The 22,423-nt window shown below is 35.8% G+C and overlaps 1 protein-coding gene across 1 annotated transcript in view; it reads right to left on the reverse strand.

Annotated features, from left to right (window-relative positions):
• Window positions 1–1,286: 1,286 nt before the first annotated feature.
• ARFGAP3 (ADP-ribosylation factor GTPase activating protein 3) overlaps window positions 1,287–22,423 on the reverse strand; it is a 26,819-nt gene continuing 5,682 nt past the window's right edge. Inside the window, exons 4-15 of the mRNA XM_009870393.1 lie at window positions 21,622–21,705; window positions 19,458–19,545; window positions 19,021–19,077; window positions 17,253–17,299; window positions 15,052–15,197; window positions 11,482–11,607; window positions 10,045–10,167; window positions 6,931–7,068; window positions 5,499–5,622; window positions 4,409–4,499; window positions 2,174–2,295; window positions 1,287–1,476 (exon numbers count right to left, since the gene is read on the reverse strand). Of these exons, the coding sequence (XP_009868695.1) occupies window positions 1,459–1,476; window positions 2,174–2,295; window positions 4,409–4,499; window positions 5,499–5,622; window positions 6,931–7,068; window positions 10,045–10,167; window positions 11,482–11,607; window positions 15,052–15,197; window positions 17,253–17,299; window positions 19,021–19,077; window positions 19,458–19,545; window positions 21,622–21,705 (1,164 nt within the window). The 3' untranslated portion in view covers window positions 1,287–1,458. The remainder of the gene's footprint in view (window positions 1,477–2,173; window positions 2,296–4,408; window positions 4,500–5,498; window positions 5,623–6,930; window positions 7,069–10,044; window positions 10,168–11,481; window positions 11,608–15,051; window positions 15,198–17,252; window positions 17,300–19,020; window positions 19,078–19,457; window positions 19,546–21,621; window positions 21,706–22,423) is intronic.

Genomic DNA, 22,423 nt, shown 5'->3' on the forward strand with positions numbered 1-22,423 from the left:
AGTTAAGCAGAACAAATGCTTATCTTGTATTACTCTTAAAAAAGAAAGATCATTTTTGGATTAATAAATCTAAACACAAAAGCTACAAGAGAAAGTTACCAGAACTTAAGAGTTAGATATGAGAGGCAGCTAGAAACTAAAAAACAAATACAGGTATACTGCTAACTGTATTTCAACACAGTAAGTTATTTTCTACACCAGCCCTAGTTTTGCTTGTTTTCTAAATCACTATAGCAATTTAATAAGAAAGCTAGTTTCACTCACTGAAATTAAAAGCTAATTTTGCCAGACCACTGTATGGACAGAATACAGATGGCAGTATTTAGAAACTTGGAGACTGGTGTCTGCACACAGAAATTTAATTTAAAAATGAGTTTATATCAATTGTTTTTATTAGATATCAGCAGTTTACAAATTTGAGTTAAGAAATAAAGTTACAGAATGGAATTAACTTGAGCTCATTCTTGGTTGTGAGGTTTTTTCACTTTAAGGTCATAATAATTTTTACACAGGATGTCATTTGCAACAAATTCTAGACTGTCTAAAACACAGTCCCACTATTTCCTCATTCAGTATTTCATAATTTATCAAAAAACTAAGACTGTTCTAAACATTTTTAACAAGTATTTAATTGACTACTGTATCAGGCCCTTTATATACTTTGAATTGTTGTTTCAATTTGTGCACGATAGAGATTTTTAAAAAGCACTTGAGGATTCTATATTGCAAATTTTTATAACTTTCAAAACTAGGAATAAATAAAGATTGTTCCCATGACAAAATTAAATGCACCATTCAATATATCACGTCTTGTCTTGTCTATACCTCACATCAAAGCATACAATTTTCTAGCAGAAACATTGTTTTAAAACACTAATTCCCCATCATTTTAATGCACATCAAATTAAGACTGCAAGAGCTTCTACTTCCTGATAAGCGCAGGTTTCACTTAATTCTATACTTTGCTACAGTCCACTAAATACCACCTCAGCATACCCTTAATTTACATTTTCTTCTCCACAGCTCATAAGACAGTCAGAAGACAAGTTATGTCTGATGAGTAAGGATGCAACTGCACTGAGGTCTCTATTAGGAAGCCTCACTGCCCTTTTATGCACCCATCTTTCTTTCTTTTTCCTGCCTCACAGCCAAAAATAGTAATAAGATAAAGCTTCCAACATCTAACATTAAGGTGGCTAAGAAATACAAGACTGTGAAGGAGGGAAGAAATTAAGAAAAAAAAAAAGCATATGCAATGCAACAAGTTGTTTCAATATTTCTGCTCTGTATTGATGAAGTAGCAGTAAGAAGAGGCTGAGCCAGGAAGCTGCACAAATATGAAATATGCTGGAACAAGTAAAAACATCAACAGTCTTAAGGCAACCTTTCGAATCAGCAGTGTGATCACTTGTATATCTGAAGAGAAATCCTTCTATAGTTATGTCGATACAAAAGATGTTATGAACCATATCGATCCTAGAAAGGTAAAAAAAACCAAAAATGACAGTGGTGAATACGTTTTTCATTGAAAGAAATTACTTTTGCTTACATTTATAAAATAAATAGTTAGTTCAAGTCCTAAAGACTTAAAGAAAATAGACCAGTGCTTCCAAGACCTGGAGTTTACCATTAGTTTACAACTCCAGGATAATTAGTCTGATTTTCAAACACCTAAGAGCTTCATTCACCTCTTTTAGGATATACAAACTAACGGGAGCATGAAGCATGCTTTATGTTATTGAGACCAGGGTGACTTAACTTTGGGCAGAAACGTGGATCAAAGGTATTGCTGTCCAGTCAATGAAAGGGGCAGTACAAGAGTTGGGCCAGATGATTGCTGGTAGGTGCCTTCTAACTAAACCAGTCTGAGTTATGAACTAGCATTATTTTAAAAATAAAGTGACAGCAAATAACTTCCATGATGGAATTTCTCTTCAAATTGTAAGAAATAAACTATATAAGGGAAAAGGCAAAAAAGACATTCTAAGGAAGATGACTTATCAACTCCAAATTTATTTTTAAAAAAATCTACTGTCTACTATGAGGTCTAGAAAGCTCAAATCCAAATTCATTCTTTTTTCCCTAAAGATAATTCAAGGGCAGGATCCACGATACTAAATCCCTATGAAAAGACTTTAAGTGGCAGTTAGTAAATTGTAATATATTTACTAACCTGTATAGATGTCATGACCCCATTAGCAAGTACAGAAAGTTTCCCAGCCACTGATTTCACTCCTTGTTTAAACTGAGCTATATCAGGAGCAGAAGGCAAGACATTTGTAATATTATAACTTCCTAAAAGGAGAACACACAAACACAAGAAGAAAACAGAATTTCATATTAAAAGCAGTCTTTTTTCTCCTCAAAGTACAATATACTACTAGGAGCACTAAACACCGATGTCTGATCCGCACTGGCATAGACACTAGGCACAGATCTCAAATTTCTTAAATGCATCTGCCTTTTAATTTTTTTTTCAGTTGTTCATAACTCTACCTGGAGTGTCATCTTCTACACTTTGTACTCCCAGATGAGCAATTAATGTTTGGATAATACATGATTTATTCTGCACTTTCAATCTGCTGCAATGTTATTTGTCTTGTATCCTAAACAGCTGCCATTACCTTGCAATTTAAAGATGAATGCACTTCAGTGATGGATCAAGTAATGAACCCTACTTGTGTGTATGCATATGGGTATGCTTTATTTTGGATAGTCCAGCTTTTGCATTAGTATATCTGAGGCTTGGAAAATTCTGTAGAAATTACAGTCAAGGTAAATTTTAAAAAACTCCTAAACAAAGCTGGCAATCCAGCCTGCCTTGAAGCCAACATAGCTTGACCAGTGTCAGCACTACTGCTAGTACAAAAAGTACCAGTCTAAAGATAACAGAAATCAAAGACGTTTCAAAACTAACTGCATGGTCAGTCTTAACAGGCTGACAACTACAGTGACCCACTCACTTGCGAAAAGAATTGCTGGCACACCTTAATAGTAAATACCTGCTGCTGGAAAAAGTACAAATGGCAGTAAACCAGCATCATAGAACTATGATCTCACGAATAAACGCAGCTCCTGAGAGGAAGCATCCCAAAACAGACCATTTTCAAAATGCAGGCTGCAATCTGTAGCCTTATTTTAAGCACGTAGCCAACTGATAGCCATGACCACTTGGGACATAACTTGTAGCTTGTGAGCAGGTTCTGAGCCTCGGACATCCTGGTCCAGCCACAGGCTCTACAACCCACAAGTCACAGGCACTTACTTTTCATTCCATTACTGGAATCTCTGCCTTTCCCCACAAGCCCCAAGAATCTTCCCAAGTGGTCAGTGATGAATAATCATGTGTGCACAATTCGCATACAGACAGTAAACTATAAAATTGCTAAGTACCCTTATTCAGAATACAGTGAGAGTTTTATCACGCATATGTGTATGTGTACATAGAACGGCACACATATTTACATATACACACACATATATATATCACATCAGACAATTTGCCACATCTTTAATTTTTAGTTACCTTTTCCTAGTTCATTCTCTTATTCATTGCTATGTAAAAGCCCCATACACATCACACAAGTTAAGGAACAAAACCCAATTCGTCAAGTCAATAAAATGTTCCAGTATTTCCCACTGTTTCTATTTCAAGTTATTACACTACCAAAAAGGGTGTTGGAAAGAAAACATGAGAGATTTTCAATAGCCTAAGAGGCTATTTTTCAGTCAGTCTAATCTAGTCTAGTCCTTCTTCCTTTCTAACTTGATGAATATACTCTCCAATGCAAGGTGTTCCAACAAATATTTAAAACAGACAAACCAACAGAAAAAAATCCTTAATACTTTGGCAAGACCAGTGTTAGAAGCAGATATGCTGATGAGTGATATGTCATGCAACAGATTAAATGGGAATTTCAAGACCACTAACATTGTATTAAAGATTTTTAGATTCAATATTATTATGACAGCTACTTTCACATATAAAAATATCTAAGTTACTTACGGAAACTTATTGAAAAAACTACCTGACAGTCAATTCAGATGTTATCTCATTTGTTTTTCTAACAAAATATTACAGTTTATTTACAGTATATATACTTACATATATTATACTTACACGTATTTTTTCAGTATATATATTATTACAGCATATTTACAATATAGTTAATCTATTATTTGCAACAAGTCACATAAAAAAGTATAAAATATTGAAGTTACTCAACTGAAAATACAGAACTTGAAATTTAAGAAAATTTTCTTTCATAGTTATACATCTGTTATGCTTCTTGGACCTATCAGCAATAATAATGCATACCGCACATGGCACACTTCTTGAGAACAGAGCGACAGTTCGCTGACAGAAGCAGAGCACATGATACAGTTTCTCACTCTGTTCAATATGTACCTGTTGGTTGTTTTTTCTGATCTTCAAACAAGTCAGCTGAACTTATAGATGAGCTTCCAGAAAGTCTTTCTAGTCGAGCCCTTGCTTCATACTAGAAAAGAATTGAAAAAAAAAGTATTGTAACAGTATGCAGTTGTTTCTTGAGATTATGTCAGATAACTCATGAGATTGTAGATATGGTTTCACAACACACAAATCCATCCAAATTGTTCCCATTTTGTAGTTTTTACACGACTTACATAACGTTAGTTTGATCAGCTTGGAAATGAGATGATAACGAGAGTGACATATACCACTGCAACACCAAGAGGCCTGCTCACTGTTAGCTACTCTAAAATTGCTGATAAACTATGTAACCTTTGTGTGCAAAAATGTGAAATGGAGTGTTTGGGTAGGATAAGGTAAAAACACTGCAATTAGCATTGAGTTAACACTTCTAATCACATGATGCTTTCAGTTCAATTTTTTCCGAGTTCCCAGGTAAGAGCACTATATATTGATTATATTTTTTTTATTGTTCTTTACATTTTTACTTTCTCATTAAAAATAGATTTTTTTAAATGATCTTCCAAAATGCAACATAATATTCATCTGCTTTTTATTTCTAGGCTGATTCAACTACATGTCATTTGTTGAACCACTTATCTGCTCAGTTAGCCTTACAATAGTAATAATGTTTCCATGGAACAAATGGAGAAAGGACACCTGTTCTCATAATAGTTTGCTGGCATCAGGTTGGGTATTTAGAACAAATGAAGTAAGCCTTCACCCAGCGTCAGGCTGATTCTTTCAGAAATAAATACTGCTGAATCATAGTCCACCATGTTATCAGAAAAGAACAATGTTGGAGGTAAGGTCCTACTTGCAGCCTCAACTCCTTAAAATGAAATACTAAAATATGAGTTATTAGCAACTTGTATAGTTCTATCAAAAAACTATTCAAGTGGACTTAATTCCGTAAACTTACTAATTCTACCGATTTTAACTATTTATTGACTTCTCTTTATACAAGAACACCATATTGTAGTGAAAATTTTTTTTTAAAAAAAAATTTAACACTCAAAAATATTTATCACTACTTTCTACTTACATCAGCATGATCTTGCCTTCCAAAATACATGTCTGATGAAATCGCTTTTACATTGCCAAATTTTTTTTGTGCCTCATCTGTGTTTAAAGATGGTTCATATTCAGGCTTACGACGAGATGCAGGCCTAAAATAAAAAGAAACTGCATTAGTGAATGTAACTTTTATTCACACCATGCCAGAATCCAATAAATCAAACAAGAACCACTTTCATCTTCACTTTATGAAGCCGAAAAGTATAATAGTGTCTGGTTTTTAATGAAAAAAATAAATTGGTATCAATCCAGGATAAAGAAATTTAGATAATTAAGTAGATATAGCAGCAAATAAAATTTCAGTCACAATTTTACAAGATGGTGAACACAAAGATATAAGATTGATGAATTTTAAGTACTATATGTTCAGAGTGCATTTAAAAAGCACACTAAATTATGTGAACAAGAACTGAATATTTCTATGAAACCTCAAAAAAACCCAAAACACAATGCCAGTGAAATTCAGATTTAAATGCCATAGCACAAAAAAATTCAACATCCTTTGAATTGTCACCATCTTCCAGGTCAAATATACATATTCAACACTTCCCCATCCCCCCCTTTTTTTTTCCCCAAGTAAATGTATACTTCAAATAAGGAAGTAATAGCATTATGGACACGAATCTTTATTTTGTGTAATATGCAGCACTGGTCCACTCTTTAGGAAACAACAGAATATGTTTGTGTTAAAAAAAAAAAAAGCTGTACTTAAGTGCACAAACTGCATTTTACAGGTAAATGAAAAATACAGTTTTAAGTAAGAACAGACGCAGAAAGCACCAAGCAGGAACACAAAACCCCACCTTAGTACATTTTCCACTTGATTACAATGGCAAAACATAGATGTCAAAGAAGAAATGCATTCATCTTCCGTTATCACAACAACTAGACCTGTTGTTTGCAAGTACCTTCAACACCGTAACCCTAAAAGCTGAGTTCCCTACAGTTTTATTCATTTGGTAACTGGGCTCTCTTTATTTCATTAGGGAATAAACAAAGCAAGTAAAGCAAATATGGTCTCAGAACAGCGCAAATATTTGAGTTTCTCTCCATGTGTTTTGTCTACTTCTTTTTTTACTGAAACTCTTTGGAAATTACCTCCAGTACATATACTGCACCACGCTGAGCAAAACAGACAAGTGCTTGAAATGTAAATAGGAAATTGAGCTTACAAAAGAAACTCAGTTAGGAAGTCCCTTGACGGCTGATGAAAGCTATGGCCAAATTCTCCTTCTTGACTGAGAAATGAAAATCCCAGTACTCAAATCATACTTACAAGCTTGGGCTTTCTGTATAAAAATCAGTTTTAACAATCTGTATAAATACAATTATATAAATATACACTAAATATGTATAAAAATATTTAACAATTATATAAAAATCATGTTTTGTTGGTATACCTGTCTGAAAATTCTGTACTTTTTGAATTTAGCATTATATCGACATCTCTACTGTTATTTTCTTTCTCCCAGAAAGAATCCGGATTGTCATCCCATTTAGAGAAAGTGTTGCTCCTCAAATCTGAAGAACCATAGTATCTAAAACAAAACAAAACATAAAGTATTGGAAAAGTGGGAACTTTATACTATTAGATAAATATTGCTATAATAAGTGTTCACTAGCAAGTAAGTTTTCAGCACAATGACATTTGTCAGTAAATAATCTGGATTTTATAACATGGGTTAGAAGCTTTGTACAGTTGAATCCCATAGATTTTTGCTTTTCTACACATTTAACCAACAGAACAGCATGCTCTTTCTTTAGGCTGGATATGGTCATGAATATGCAGTGGACTGCCTGAAAGATATAGTCCCACCAAACCCGGTAAAGTTCTCCATACCTCAGAGTATTACATCTTCTCCAGTGTCAGGCAAAGCGCTGGGAAGAACACTGTCAAGTTACTTAAGAAAATTTCAGGACAGACCCCATGAGCAAGGTACCACGGTGACCCCACGAGGTAATCTGCTCCTAAAAGCATGGTGCTAAGATGTCAGCTATGAAAAAAGCCACCACAACTTCCAAGGTGCTTGGAACACTCTAGAGATCCAGGAGCACCCAACTAGCCCCTGGCATCCAATTGTGCTGCAGTTCCACAGGGGACAACAAAGTTTTCTGACTAAGGGGCTGACAGTGGCTAATCTCACAGTTCCATCCATACGGGTCAAGCTGTAGGCTCTGCAAGTGGAAAATCCGTTCCCATTTTCTGAGGCATCAGTAAACATAGTGCAGAACAGTAAGGAAAGCTCTTGTCTCTGGTTCTGTGTATTTTGTTTTAATACAAATATTAGGTACTGCTTTTTGTAACATTTAATTAAAACAGTGCTAAATAACATATTTCTTAAAAGTAAATCTAATTAAATTAAGACAATCTCCTCTCACATATCAAAAATACAGGGAAAACACAAACAGAAAGGAAAGAATAAAAAAAAGAAGCATATTTGTCAATTCTTATCAATTCAATTCTTGCCAATTCTTTTCAATTCAATTCAATATCTTGACCTTTCCCCCTTCAATTATCTACACATACCTAAACATATAAGGAAAGAAATCCCACAAAACTATAAAATATTAAGAACTTCCCTTTGTGGGTAAACAAACTTTCTTTCCTAAGGTTTGGATATGATCAGGATAAGGAATAAGATGATCAAAACAACAGGAGGCAAGCAGAATGGACTCATTCAGTAGAACAAGCTCAGGATATTAAAGACTGTATTTGTGTCCTGTGAAGAGCATTATTTCAAAAAACATTCTCCATGTTTGTGTTATGAATAGTCAGGACACATGGTTTTGCAGTTTATGAGAAATAAACACCTTCAGCAGCAATGTCTCCCACCACTGCACATAGGAAATAGCAGGGATAGATCCGGAATGAACTTCCACAAAAAGCAGGAGTCTCTCCCCTTTCCTTTTTTTTTTTTTTTCCCCACAATGGCTGTCAAAACAAGGTGATAGGGCAGGGACTACAAGAGCTGAATTGAATAAAATCGCTTCTTTTCTCCATCCTTCCTTCGCAGATTTTCATAACTTTGCAAAACACTTCCTCAGTATTCAGGGAGTGGTGGGGCAGAGAAAAATTGTATTTAATAACAATGTAAAACTTTATATTCTAAGTTAATAAAGATTTCATTGACTGTAGCAAAACTAAAAAATCAAAATCCAAGAATTCTGAGAGGCTTCAATTATATATCTAAACCTTGAGACATTTAGCTTGCTTGATTTACAGATACTTACCAGCATTCTAATATCCAGCATGACTATTTTGTTTTTAGGGCATATACTAAGATGATATTAAAGTTACTTTGATTTCAAAGTCACAGCTTGGAATAAAGGATAATAACCACCTTACAAACCTTACCAAGTCTAACAATCTGACTTTATACTTTCTTTAAAGTGAATGAATTTGTACCAACTACAATATCAGAGTCTATGATTGCTACAATCAGAAGAACAAGAGCTGGGAACAACTAGGTTACAATTTGTCTTCTAATAATTGAACTAAAATACACTAAAAAGCCTCTTCTACGATTTATCCTTTGCCTGCTAGTAGGTTTCTGAACAATTTGAGAGCAGTAACAGTTCTTTTCAAGGCACAAATAGAGAAGCACTGAAATGATACATTTTATTTTACAAGACTGCTGCCAGTTCACTTGGTACCATATTTGCATTTCTGCCACTAGTGATTACACTACAAAATAATGAAACAAAAACCTTTTTTTATAATTTTTCTGTCTACAAGTAATTAGGTACCTTCCTCATGTTTCTGTGGAACCAATGCGATAAATGTAGTTTGTAAAAGCAACGCCTGTTTTTAGGTATCAGTCCAGAAACAGTTGTTTCACTCCAATTAGTGTCTGTAGGACTAAAAATTTTTCTTCCCCCTCCCAACAACAATATTTCATAATTCGCATTGCACTCATACTCAGATAAAAAAAAAGTCAATTATTTTTTGCTTGCATTTTATGTTCCAATACATAAAAGCCTATGAAGACTGCAGACATCTACACAACATATCCAACAGAAACTGCCTCAGAGAGATGTAAGTTTTTGCATTTGGCATGCATCATGACCAATGCAACTGTAGGTATATCTAGTATCAGATTTAGATACTTGTTTCATTTTAAATTGAAAGCTGAATACAGTACTACAAAAGAAAGAATGAAAGAAAAAGGGAAAAAAGAGAACGAACACAACTCATTCTGACAAATATTCACTGGATTCTGCATACGGGAAATAAAAGCTTGTATGGCAACTGTCTGTGCAAGTAGAGACTAGACTTTGAATAAGACAAAACCTGTAAACACTTAAATCAGACTAACGTTCTCGGAAAACGTAACACCTCTTCTTTATAAACATATCGAGGTAAGGTCAACTATTTCACAACTTTCCTGTCAGGTGGGTAGATATAACCATTTGTCCTCTGCTTTGATCTTAAGTTCCAAACATACTGTGTGTATCTGAACAGAGGACTTACATATACTTCTACGGCCACTCCAAATAAAAAGCTTATACACTACCTTGAACTAGAAGAGAAATATGAGTCTTCTACATCATCGGTGTACTTTTTCTTCGGCTTTGCAATTGCAGGTGTCTCCTGCTCTATTGTTTGCATATCTGAGGTGACTGAGTGAGAAATGCCACTGGAGACAGGAAGAAAATAAGTATGTAAAGAGATGACAAAGCTCATACTCTAAAAGAGAGATAAATGAAAAGCCCAAATCTAGTTTTTGAAGCTTGCTGATAAAGCCCAAGCTATACAAACATTTAAGAAAAGAGAATTTTTTTTTTAAAAAAAAAGCCCTGGAAACCTCAACTGAAGTTCTTTGAAATAGTGACACGACTTCTGAACACATAGATCATTCTACCAGCTGGAAAACACTGCAATATGACTTCTTCAGAGTTTTTGCTTGTAAAAGACTATATTTAGGTTGGTACTCTTCAATGAAAACATCCTGACTAGTTTCCTCACAGTCTGTAAAGCAAACACCCTACAGACATCCTAGAATTTAAGTTGACACCTGTCTGTCAGGTTTGAACTTAAATTTATCAGAAGCAATCCTGCTCCTTCCCCTAACAAATACTTGATTCTTTGATGATATTGCTTAAGTTTCCATAATACACATTAGTGTATTTTTTTCATTCCCTAACTTCACAGAGGCCAAGCGCCAGGTCCTGCACCTGGGCTGAGGCACTCCCAAGCACAAATACAGGCTGGGCAATGAGTGGATTGCGAGCAGCCCTGCAGAGAAGGACTGGTGCTGGTGTATAAAAAACGGAAGATGTTGTGGCAATGTGCATTTACAGACCAGAAAGCCAACTGCACCCTGGGCTGCATCAAAATAAACATGGCCAGCAGGTCAAGGGAGGTGATTTTCGCTCTCTGCTCTGCTCATGTGAGACCCCACCTGCAGTCCTGTGCTCAGCTCTGGGATCCCCAGGGTGACAAAAACATGGACCTGCTGGAGCAAGTCCAGAGGACAGCCACAATCAAGGGACTGGAGCACTTGCCCTGTGAGGACAGGCTGAGAGAGGCGAGGCTGTTCAGCCTGGAGAAGAGAAGGCTCCAGGGAGATCTTACAGTGGCCTTCCAGTACTTAAAGGGGGCCTATGGGAAAGCTGGGGAGGGACTCTATCAGGGAGTGTTGTGTTAGGTCAAGGAGTAATAATTTCAAACTGAAAGAGGGTAGATTTGAGTACTAGGAACAAACTATTTTCTGTGAGGGTTGTGAGACCCTGGAACAGGTTGCCCAGAGAAGCTGTGGATGCCTCATCCCTGGAAGTGTTCAAGGCCACGCTGGATGAGACTGAGCAACCTGGTCTAGTAGGAGGTGTCCCTGCCCATGGCAGGGGGGTTAGAACTAAATGATCTTCAAGGTCCCTTCCAACTCAAACCATTCTATGATTCTAGGAAAGCCATAGAGTATTTTAAATACACTTTATAGAATTTCAAATACCTTCTGTTGCTGCCAAATCCCATGCCAAGTCTCTCCAATTCACTTTTCTTCTTACCGGATAGATTTAAATTTTCTTCCTTTGTTTTAATATCAAGATCTCTGTAGGCCAACCGTAAAGATGATACACTAGAATAAAACAGACAGTTAACATACAACTGCAAAATGCTACACTGAACGCCCAAGCCAGTAATATTAGTAGAAAATTAACACTATGTATTGTGGCACAGTGTTTTATATGTTTACTGAAAATATTCATTATAAATCAGACTAAATTCCAACTAAAAGGAAAGGAAAAAGGCAGTAGAGAAGATTGCCTAAAGAGTACCGCAGTCTGTGTATAAGTAGGTAGTCTTTTTCAAAACAAATGTGAAATACTCTACGGCTGAAGTTCAGGACACGGTTTTGCATTAAGACAACCTTCAAGAGTCTTTTTTTCATAGTCCTAATTCTACAAGATATCGAATAATGGTTCAAATTATACAACTGACATACTATAGTACTATGGCATTCATGACATTAGAGGAAAACATTACTTAGTATTATGTGCAGCCTGGCCCTGCTATGTCTCCCTCCCTTCAATCCCACCATGCTCCTGGTGGTTTTAACACTCACTATACACACACTCTTGAGACAAGTACTAGAGGTACATCACACTTCTTTATTGATGCTGCCCTTCCTCCTGCCCAAAAAGGTGTCTCAGAAGAGAATATATACTCCCAAAATGGAATACATTCTGTTTTATGGAAACTTCGAAGTATTCAAAACTCATTATTTTCTGCACAAGTAGCAATATATTTTGGCACCTGAAATATTCTCACATTTCAGACAGAGTAAGGTGTCTTTCTGAAATGTCAGGAACTTTGCTATACCTCCAATAAATCTTAACTATTTTCCAGTAATACAAATGTAGCAGAGACAGATTCATTACAGAATTGCAGAAACATCAATTAAACGTAATTTGTTAGGTTAAAAGGAATACCAATGGTAATTTTAATGAGCAATGCCACAATATCTTGATTCGTAAGTTGTGACTGGCATAAAGTTCAAATGAACACTATCAGAAGAAGGGTAAATGAGATTTAGGATGCTGCTGGTAGATGTCTGGCAAGTATGAAGGAAGTATTTAAGTCTGAAAAGCTTTGCAACATTTTATGCAAAAGCAGGAAATGACAAAAGACTATTTTTTTCTATTTGGTTACTGAAACAGGCTCTTCCTGGCTTTATTTTTCCAGGTCCCATGCATACTGACTTGACTTTAATTTAGAGCACAAGCTGCCCTTACCAAAGGTCACAGCTTGCTGGTTAGTACATCTCCTGCATGACAGGAGCTGCATGGCTGAACCTGTTAAAATGAGCAGGGCACAACACCCGGTCTTCTTCCTTCACAGACAAGGCAGGTAGGTACCAGCTGGCTGAAAGGAATGGGACATCCCTCCTCTGCTGACAAGGCATTTCAAAAAGATGGAGTGCCATCTCAACCTTGAAGCCAGAACTAAAACAATCTCTATACATCTTTTGTTCAGATTCTTCTAACAACAGAAGTCAGATACAAGCCAGGATGCATTTGTGGAATGACTTTGGAAACAAATAAAAATGTACCTTCAATGCATGTTCAGGGATGTTAAATCAGTTCTTACAGTTTATAATGTATAACTGTTACACACAAGATTGAAAATGTTCTCTCAAATTCAACTTGAAACTGCTACCCATAAAACCTACCACAGCATGTTAATTAGAAAGATTAGCAGCATATCTCATGAAATCTATTGTATGAACATCAAAAATCTGATTTGCTGTCAAATAAAACAAATAGGGATATCGATCAATTTTTTTAAAGTAACTCCAGTTATCTATTCTCTTGTCAGTGCACAGCAGAAAACAAAGAAACTGTACACCAACTATGAAATCACATTATAAGTTCTCCTTCTAAGCACTAGACTACAAAAGCATCACTTCCCTTCCTGCCATGTAACAAAGCCACACTGAATTAATTTACAAAAGCTCATTACTCAAGCTTTTAAAATTAAGACCGTTACACAAATTAGTTGGAAGCAAATGCAATTTTAAAAGTATTCACTCTTCTTAAATTTTGGTTATACTGCCATCTAATGTTAAAAATCTAAAAAGTTAAATCCCAAGTGAAATACAGTTCTCTTCCTTCTAATGGGATAGGATCCACAAACTGAAGTGTATGCGCACCCCTAACATCTCCAGACATCTTCATAGGGTTCTGGCCATTGCAGAAAGGCTGCAGTAACTTTACACTGAAGATTGCCTTGGATGTATATAGATCTATACATTTCTGACACAAAAACCAATCCACTACTAGGGTCTTTCTTTCAAACTGAATAAAACATTAAAGATACTATCATTAAAGAGTAGTAATAATTAATAACAATATTTTTTCTTGTTATTTAGCAGTCTTTTCCTCTGAGTCACTCTACTGGTAGTTTCTGGCAATTGCTATGAAGCATGTCTGTGTGGTAAAAATACTTCCAGAAAAAACGAATGATCCCCTTGTGATTAACATTTCTGATGTACACAAAACATCAGTTTGTGCAGAGGCTACACAAAAGTGAGCCAAAACATCCATTTCAGCAGAGGGCATACAAAAGTGAGGCAAAGGAGAAGGGAGATTATAGACCAAAGAACTTGGAATCATGAGCTCCAAGGGATCCTCTAATTACATAATAATTCAGAAAATTTGGCACTATGCTATAAAACTGATGTATCGCAGCACTTAAGAGAGGATACTAAGCTTTACAATAGTAGAAGTGTACACTAACCAGCTCTTTAATAGTCTAATTTTGATGACAATCAGTAAAATGTTAAAACCTAAAAACATGCAGCAGAGAAATATAGTGGAAGGAACAAGGCATGCCACCCTCTGAGCTTTATCAAGGAGTATTTATTAAGACAAATAGCTTTGAGGCCTAGGACAAAAATATTCAAAATATTTTGGTGAAAATGAAGGCAGTTCCAGGATAAAATAACTGAAACTGAAGCAGTCAATTCTAGCCATACTTAAAACTAAATCCTTCCTTCAACATGGAAGTTCTTAACCAGTAGGTACAAATAAAGCTGAATATTTGTTGTTTCCTTTGCTCCTAGAAAGACTGTTTTTAACAGTACTCAGTTCATGACACCAAAATAAAATGAACAAGTTAACTAGCATGGGGTAAAAAAAAGTTAAAAATACAAGAGTTTTCTGTAGTAATACTTAAATTTAATATACTTTAGATTTATTGTAAATACTATTCATATTTATCAGCAGAATGTCTCCTTATTTTCTGAACCAATTAAGAATAACACTAAGGCTATTTTTAAAGTTAGCATTGGGCTATTTCTAGAGTAAATCATCAACTGTAGTAACATATTCTTACTGGCAAAAAAAAAAGGCAATGGGGGAATTACTGTTTGGTTCACCTCATCCACGTTTTTTTTTAAAACAAGAACTGATGTTTTATTTGCATAAGATAAACTCTGCTACTATTTATAATGTTGACAATCACTTCATTAACATGAAATTAGGCTTCATGGTTTACCATTGTGCATATAATTGATACTTACAGTGGTTCTTCCTTCTCCGTTTTCTTACTGATATGAAGATCTTCTTGTTCTTTCATTTTATCTACAGCTTGTGCTTGTCTTTCAATCTCATTAAAGTTTTGGCTGCTCACTTTTTGTGCCCCCAAACCACCTTTTTTGGCACCGAGCTTGATTTATTGAAAAACAAAACAGAAATCCCAACATTATAACTGAGACAATCACCTCAGCTGACTTCAGTCTACTTTGAAAGTTACAGCAAACACTATACTCCGTGAGCGTATGCAAACAACACTACAAATTTGGAGCGGAGAAAGTATTTTTTTTTCTTTTTTTTGACCCACTATATGCTCCTTCTACTAACTCTTACAAAGTTAGCTAGCTCTGTAGTCATGCATCACAGGGTAATGAAACCATACTAGTTTTAATTGAGGTTGGCCTGTTGAAATAAATACTATAATGTGTAACACAACTTTAGTTTCTTGATTTTGTGGCCTAGTAAAAGCATACAAAAATTTGTTGTAACGGAACCATGTGGTGCTCATTCACTTAATTAACAATTTACATTTAGAAGCTGCAAAGACTCCTAAATTACTTCTCACTGGCCAGTATTGATTTATTCATATTTTTAATAAACATGTAAATAGACATTTACTGATTTATGGTACAAGAGCAATACTAAAGGTTTGTATATGTGTGTTTGTATACATATGTTTGTATGTGTCAAAAACCTTGTAAACCTTCAAGATAAAGAAGTCAGCTGAGAGGTTCTAGTTTTGCACTCATTCTTTTAAAATAATTCTATTTCTAGTTCATATTACTTCAATACATGGATTGTATTACTTCAATATAGGGACTGTATTTCATTCTCATTATCAGAGACTGAAAACACAATGCTACAAATACGAATACATACAATGATGCTGATTCAGATGCTGTCACAGCACTCAAACTGCAGTTCTTAGTCTCCCATGTGTTTCATCCCTCATCTGCAACACTGCAGCAACATTAATTTTCACAATACGTTTACCTTAATGGTTTAACATTTCCAAGTCTTCATGTAAAAGCTCTGGCTGTGTACATACAGCTTGAGGCTCTGACACTGTACAAGTTCATAACCTGTACGTGCACCTTCAAACCCAGTTATGTTCTCACTTACAGGGAACATACCTGCATATACCACTTAGAATAAATTCCTCTTGCATGTTAGGGCCCTCTAGCGGAATCAAGAAGTAATAGGTTGCAATCTAAATTAATCCGCTCGACAGAACAGCCCAGACTTCAGTGATTCCCTGTAATATTGTCACTCTAACAGCCTAGCATTAGGGCTATGCTCTTGGGCCTCAAGAGCCATAGATTCAAAACCAAGCTTTTCCTAGCTAGCTTGAGTTAACTTGAGCCATGTTACTCAGTTTTCAGGTTCCTTGAACCATCATTTTGAAATACTCAGCTCCCCTCATGCCTTCTTTACAGAGACCAGATGCCTAGAAAGTGTCGAGACCCCATCCAGAAACAAGTTCGCAAACAATCTTGAACTGAATGCAGCTGCAAGTTACCTATAAATACACCTTCTATTGTTATATTATCCTACCACACACACATACTTAGCCACTCAGAAGTACTGTAGCAAATCCTCAAAGCTGAGGGAGTTCCAACAAAAAGATCTCTGTGCTAACTAACGTAGGTGGAAGCCTGAAGAAGCCCTGCAACTCAGCATCAGCAAGTGAGAAGTTACAGGGCATCAGTGGAGTTGAAGGGACAAGGGTTGTGAAGAGAGCTGAAGAGGAGCACAGACTTTGGCTTCAACATATGCCTTGATATTTTTCTTTCTGAAAAAATACCACCTGCTGTTCAGGCCCAGAGAGTGCAAAGGAAATGACGCTCAGACACCCAAAGGGAAGTGCATGCAGTTCAGTGAGTTATACACACATAAACAGACTTGGGATTTATTTGCAGTCAGAAGAAAAACCACAGATCTGAAGCGCTGTACTACATAATAACAGTAACCTGTTAGACAAATTCATCTTCACAACAATCCATGTTCAAATATATCATTGGCTGGTTTCATACAGAAAGGGTTTTTAACTCCCTTTTAGTTACATAAATCATTACGGATACAAGTACGGTTTAGCGCCAGCTCACATGGTACATTTCCATGTTGCACTCTACGTATTTCCAGAGATCCATAATACAGTTAAAAGCATGCATTATTTGTGTACACTTACCCCCTTCTTAGCTTGATTTGGCTTCTTTTTTATGAAGGTGGTGTTCTCTGCAAGGATTAAATGCACATTACTTGACATACAATTTTGCAGAAGATAATTTCCACTACATCAGCCTCAGAATAGTTTTTGAAATTTATTTTAATGCCTTGAAGCATTACAGTTTCTACACTAAGAGACTGAGTTACAGGGAACAGAGCTGTGAATATCTCCAACAAAGCACTGGAAACCACCTCTGCTTTAGAATGCAACATCTCTTGCAAATGCACAACAGGAATGAAATCACAGATCAGTTTTCAGTTGTAGATCCCCAATAATAAACAGAATAAGAATGCAGAACTTGCTATTCTGAATCAGACTAGAGGTCCACCTGATCCTGTACAATTCCCAAGATAGTTTCCTGGATAGAAGGTATTGGCTATGTTTAAATCTACCAGTGATACAGAAAAAACCATACCTGTATCACCATAAACAAAATCACAAACATTATCAGAGGTGACAATATATTCTATCACTAGATTGAACAGCTTTGTTCAATCACCTAAGTACAGTGCTGGAAATCTACCTTTACACATAGAAGTTTGAAAGTCCCAACCTTGATGCTTTGTATTAAATCCTGAAACATAGAAATAAAACGAGATTCTGCTCTGCATGAAGTCTGACACAGCTCCTAATCTCGATATTTTTAATGAGACACTAATAGGACTCACTACATTCTGCAAGGCGCTATATTGTGCCTTCCCAAGAACTATCCTGAGTCATGGTAAATCTCCCACAAACAGAAGTTTTCTACCAGCAACTCCTATCGAATGCCTGTACACACAGAAAAACTACTTTGAGCTAAAATTTAGTTGGAAACAGGCTTACACAGAACAGAAATTCTTCACATAAGATAAAACTCATGACGTCCAAACAAGAAAAGCATGTGTTTTATGAGACTAAGTATTAAAGATACAAACGAGAAAACCAGAAAGTGTATGTGGTTAAATACTTTTCCTGCTCCCTGGCTGTCTCAAAAACAACACCAAAACCCAAACTCAAATCCAAGCTCAACCAAGTGAACACAAAAGTAATGAAGTACTAAGATATTCCCAGCCACCACTTCTTTACTATCCCTGTGCTGCTGAGAATCAATACTCTTTATTCTCAGAAACCTGCTCCTGCAGGATGATCCTCAAAATTATAAATCACTGATGTATTTTATTCTATTTTATTTTCCTCAACTTTTTTTTACTTACAGTACACTCTTCAGTGTTAAGTAAATCAAGACTCTAGACAATGAAGATATTGTATTATAAATAAAATATAAAAATCTTGTATGTTCAGTTTTCTGAAAAGGGAGCAAAAACTATGTCTAGAAAGAAAGACTGACTTACTAGTACAAGATCTGTTTGCTTAACAGAAGTAACAGGCCACTAATCACAGCACAATGTTCTTTTCCACCTATGTACTTTAAATGCAGAACTTAAAGCAGTCCAACAGGAGGTGTAAAACATTAATGGTCACCTTTATTAGTTGTGATACCTGTAGCATTTAAATTCATCAGGTTGGCTAAGATATGATAAAACCAGAACAACACTGACTAAAATTTATTTCTTAGGAGTACACTGTTTGAGAGAAGAAGCTGTAATACAAATCAGATGTTTCAACTAACTCATGCACACTGATACAAAACTAAGAATTCCTCATCTCTTCCCAGTCATACATTCTCTGTACAAATGAACATTTAAATACACTATACTGGTCGCTATCTTCTGCTTACACTCATTACCTAATGCAGCTTTCGGTGATGTACTAAGGCAATCAACACTTGGTCCATATTCTGGTCCTAAAACATAATGAATAATAGGGGTAAGAATATCAGAACGGTCTTCAGAATGTTTAAAATACCAAAACACAACTCACTCAGAGGTACGGTCTAATACTTGTAACGCAATGTGTTATTTTTATCATAGCTTTACCAGTTATTTAAAGAGCAGCAGGCACCCAAAGACACATCTGAAGTCTTTTCAATCAAATTTTAATTCAGATTTCTATTAAATATTATTAAAGGAGCATGCAATCTCACACATTCTAGCATAACTAGTCCTTCCTCTCCAAAATTCTTGCATGGTTAGGTTATTTCACTATTAAAGTAGGATAAAAAGAGCCTTAACAAAGAGACTACCAGAAAAACGCAGCTTATCTTTAACAAAGAATCAGTCATACCTTCACAGCATTCCGGAGTATTATCTGAAGTCTTCTGCTGTAAAGAAACCGTCTCTGGCTCTGATAACACCCACTCTGTATTCTTTGCCTTGAAACAATTTACAAAATCAGAAGCGCACACAAAATAGAATACAGCAAATAAATACGACCACTGAGCCCAAAGACTGCCATCACCGATTAGGTAATACTGCATTCTCATGATTACAACTTCTAGGTTTAAAACCTGTTCTCAGAAAGGCTGTTATAAAAGAAATGCCTGCCTTTATTAAAAGGTAACTGGTTTCAAACCACTCCTAAGCACCTGTATTTCCCTCTCAGGAATTTCAGTATGTTTAACATCTAGAAAATAATACATATTTTAATCGTGCTTTAGATTTATTTCCTGTACGCTGGCTATTGATTGTCTTCAAACATAACAGTAATACAGGACAGGAAATCTGGGACATTTATGTACATATATTCACCAAGCCTTCTCCCCACACTAAACTCTTGTAATTCCCATTTTCTAACGCTTAATTTTTGATTGTGAGCAGTCCTCCCACTTCCCTCAGACACATCCTCCTCATCAGGCAGGCTTGTGACCTGGTCACAATAATATCTGCTTAGTATTACCTTTTCCACCAGTGCAGTGCCACTGCCAGTTCAGGCTTATTCTTCCCGAAATCTCAAAACTTCCTGACATGACTCCCAAAACATCTATACACAAAACGAGCTCTTGCCCTGAGGTACGCAGACTGCTTGACTCCAACCTCCTGCCTTTGCAGCTACCTGAAAATACCTTCCCTTCAGAGGGTTTGTATCAATTCCCACCTCTTGTACTCAACCACAAAAACATTTACAAGACTTGGCTCCTTAAACTTCTGTCTCTTTAGCCTGCCTCAGTTTATACTTCTCCCACTCAACTGCAAGCATTCTTCCAAGGTGCTTTTTTCAAACATTAATATTTCATTTATCTTTCTACTGTCATGACAGATTATATTTTGGTGAAGACACTAGACCAGAATCTACAACAAATTATTTTTTTCAGTCTTTGCAGTGAGCATTTCTGTGTAACAGCAATCTTCCCAGTCTGTAAAATGTAAATACTCTCTCACTGCGTCAAAGATGCTGAAATTTATTTTTATAAGGCATTCAAATATTGGCCTGCAGCAGAAGTTCCTAAAATAAAACAAGTAAGTAGTAAAAAGGCTGAACTACCCCTCAAAATGCACCATTTCTGAAGCCCCACAAATACAACAAAAAATCTGCATTTTGTAATGTCACAATTGAATAATCAAAAGGAAAAAAAATATTTAAATTACAGCTTTTTTTTCATCCTTACGCATCCCATATACACGAGAAAGTCACTTAAAAATCACGTCATTTTTACTGGGTTCTTTATTCAGGTGCAGATACGAGCAGCTTCCACAGGTTATTATTACTTGCTGCTGATGCACAAGCACAACCACAGCGAAAGCATTAACATGCATATGAATGGTGAAGTGTTTACACAACCAGGGCTAATCAGATACACTGATACTCCTTGAATTCTTCTCCATGTCAAATTATGCCTCATGACCATACTTGTGTTTTAAGTGTTGAAAGACTGCAACTATACTAGAAAGGAATTACACTAGAACACTTAACAGACTCAAGAGAGTCTCTGAAACATTAATCTGTGAAATAAACACAGTATCTATCACCTTCAGGAGACAGGATCAAATATATAAAAACCAAGAGTAGCGACAGCTTTCAGAAAGTTACTTTAACATTTTCAAAGAGGATGCAAAGATTTTGAAGGAAGAAAAAGAAGCTTCTGCTTAGCAAATGTTTTAAGAACTATTAAACTTTACTGATTAAAAACCAAAGTTATCACACAGTATATTTAAATCGGAGCACTCTCAAGCAAGGAATGATGAGTCCAAGTGGAATTACATGCCTAAAGAAAACAAAGTTTCATTCCACATTTAGCTACTGTTTGAGTCATTCTGAATTATCATCTTAGAAAGTGGTTCACCTGCAGGAAGAATTTTCAGACCCGCAAAAGGAGAAGTAGATAAGTTTTAACTCTCTGACCTACCCTTTTTCTATAAGGTTTTCTTTCAGGGTTAATCTTCATCATATAGCACACAGTTAACCTAAGTGTTTAGAAAGGTAACAATAATTAAATACAGGCAATCTATACCTTGGGAGAAACATGGGATGCAAAAAAGTCTTCCTCTTTGTTTTGAGGTGACAGAGGTGGCATTCCACACCCATCTGTCCACAGCTACAATTAAAAGAAAGAGAGAGAATTTTAAAGGACAATTGCACTAAGAGATTTTTTTCAAATGTACTAATCTTTTTTTTTTTTTCAGGTTAACAATTTATTGCAGGGTTTTTGCCTGGTATATAAAAAAACCTACAAATTCATTCAAGCTCTGATACACGACATTCCTTTAATTTTTAAAATTTCATACATCTTTGATTTGTTTGTTCATGTTATCCGTTTGCTTCCTAACAAAATGCTCCATAAAAGCTCTGGTCCAGTAATACTGTCAACACTTAGTAAGTCTAGAGTTTTATAAGTAGTTCATATTCTCATACAAGGTGTTTTCTCTCTAATATTCTTGTTTTGCCCAAGGCAAAAAAAAAAAAACAACCTGAAAATATAAAACTAGCAGTCACTGGAAATAGTGAAGAAAAAAAATCAACAGGCCTTCTTGCATTTTTTTTTAATCCCCACTTATCTGATCAACCTCAAATGAATCAGTCACAGACTATAACCAGCTGAATTACAACCAAAAAGCACTTTCTGTGTACGCAGAAGAGAACTGTTATCAACACCTCAGCAACCTAATTCTGCACACTTTGCTAATAACTTCTCCTGTCAGCAACCTAACAGTGTTCTGACAGCATGCCATGAACTATTTCAGCATTTTTAGTGGAGAATAGCAAGTTCAGGACATACATAACTTGCTCATTTTTCAAATACTACTTCTGTAGGG

Source organism: Apaloderma vittatum, unplaced genomic scaffold (assembly GCF_000703405.1).
Source record: "Apaloderma vittatum isolate BGI_N311 unplaced genomic scaffold, ASM70340v1 scaffold11765, whole genome shotgun sequence".
Classification (NCBI taxonomy): Eukaryota; Metazoa; Chordata; class Aves; order Trogoniformes; family Trogonidae; genus Apaloderma; species Apaloderma vittatum.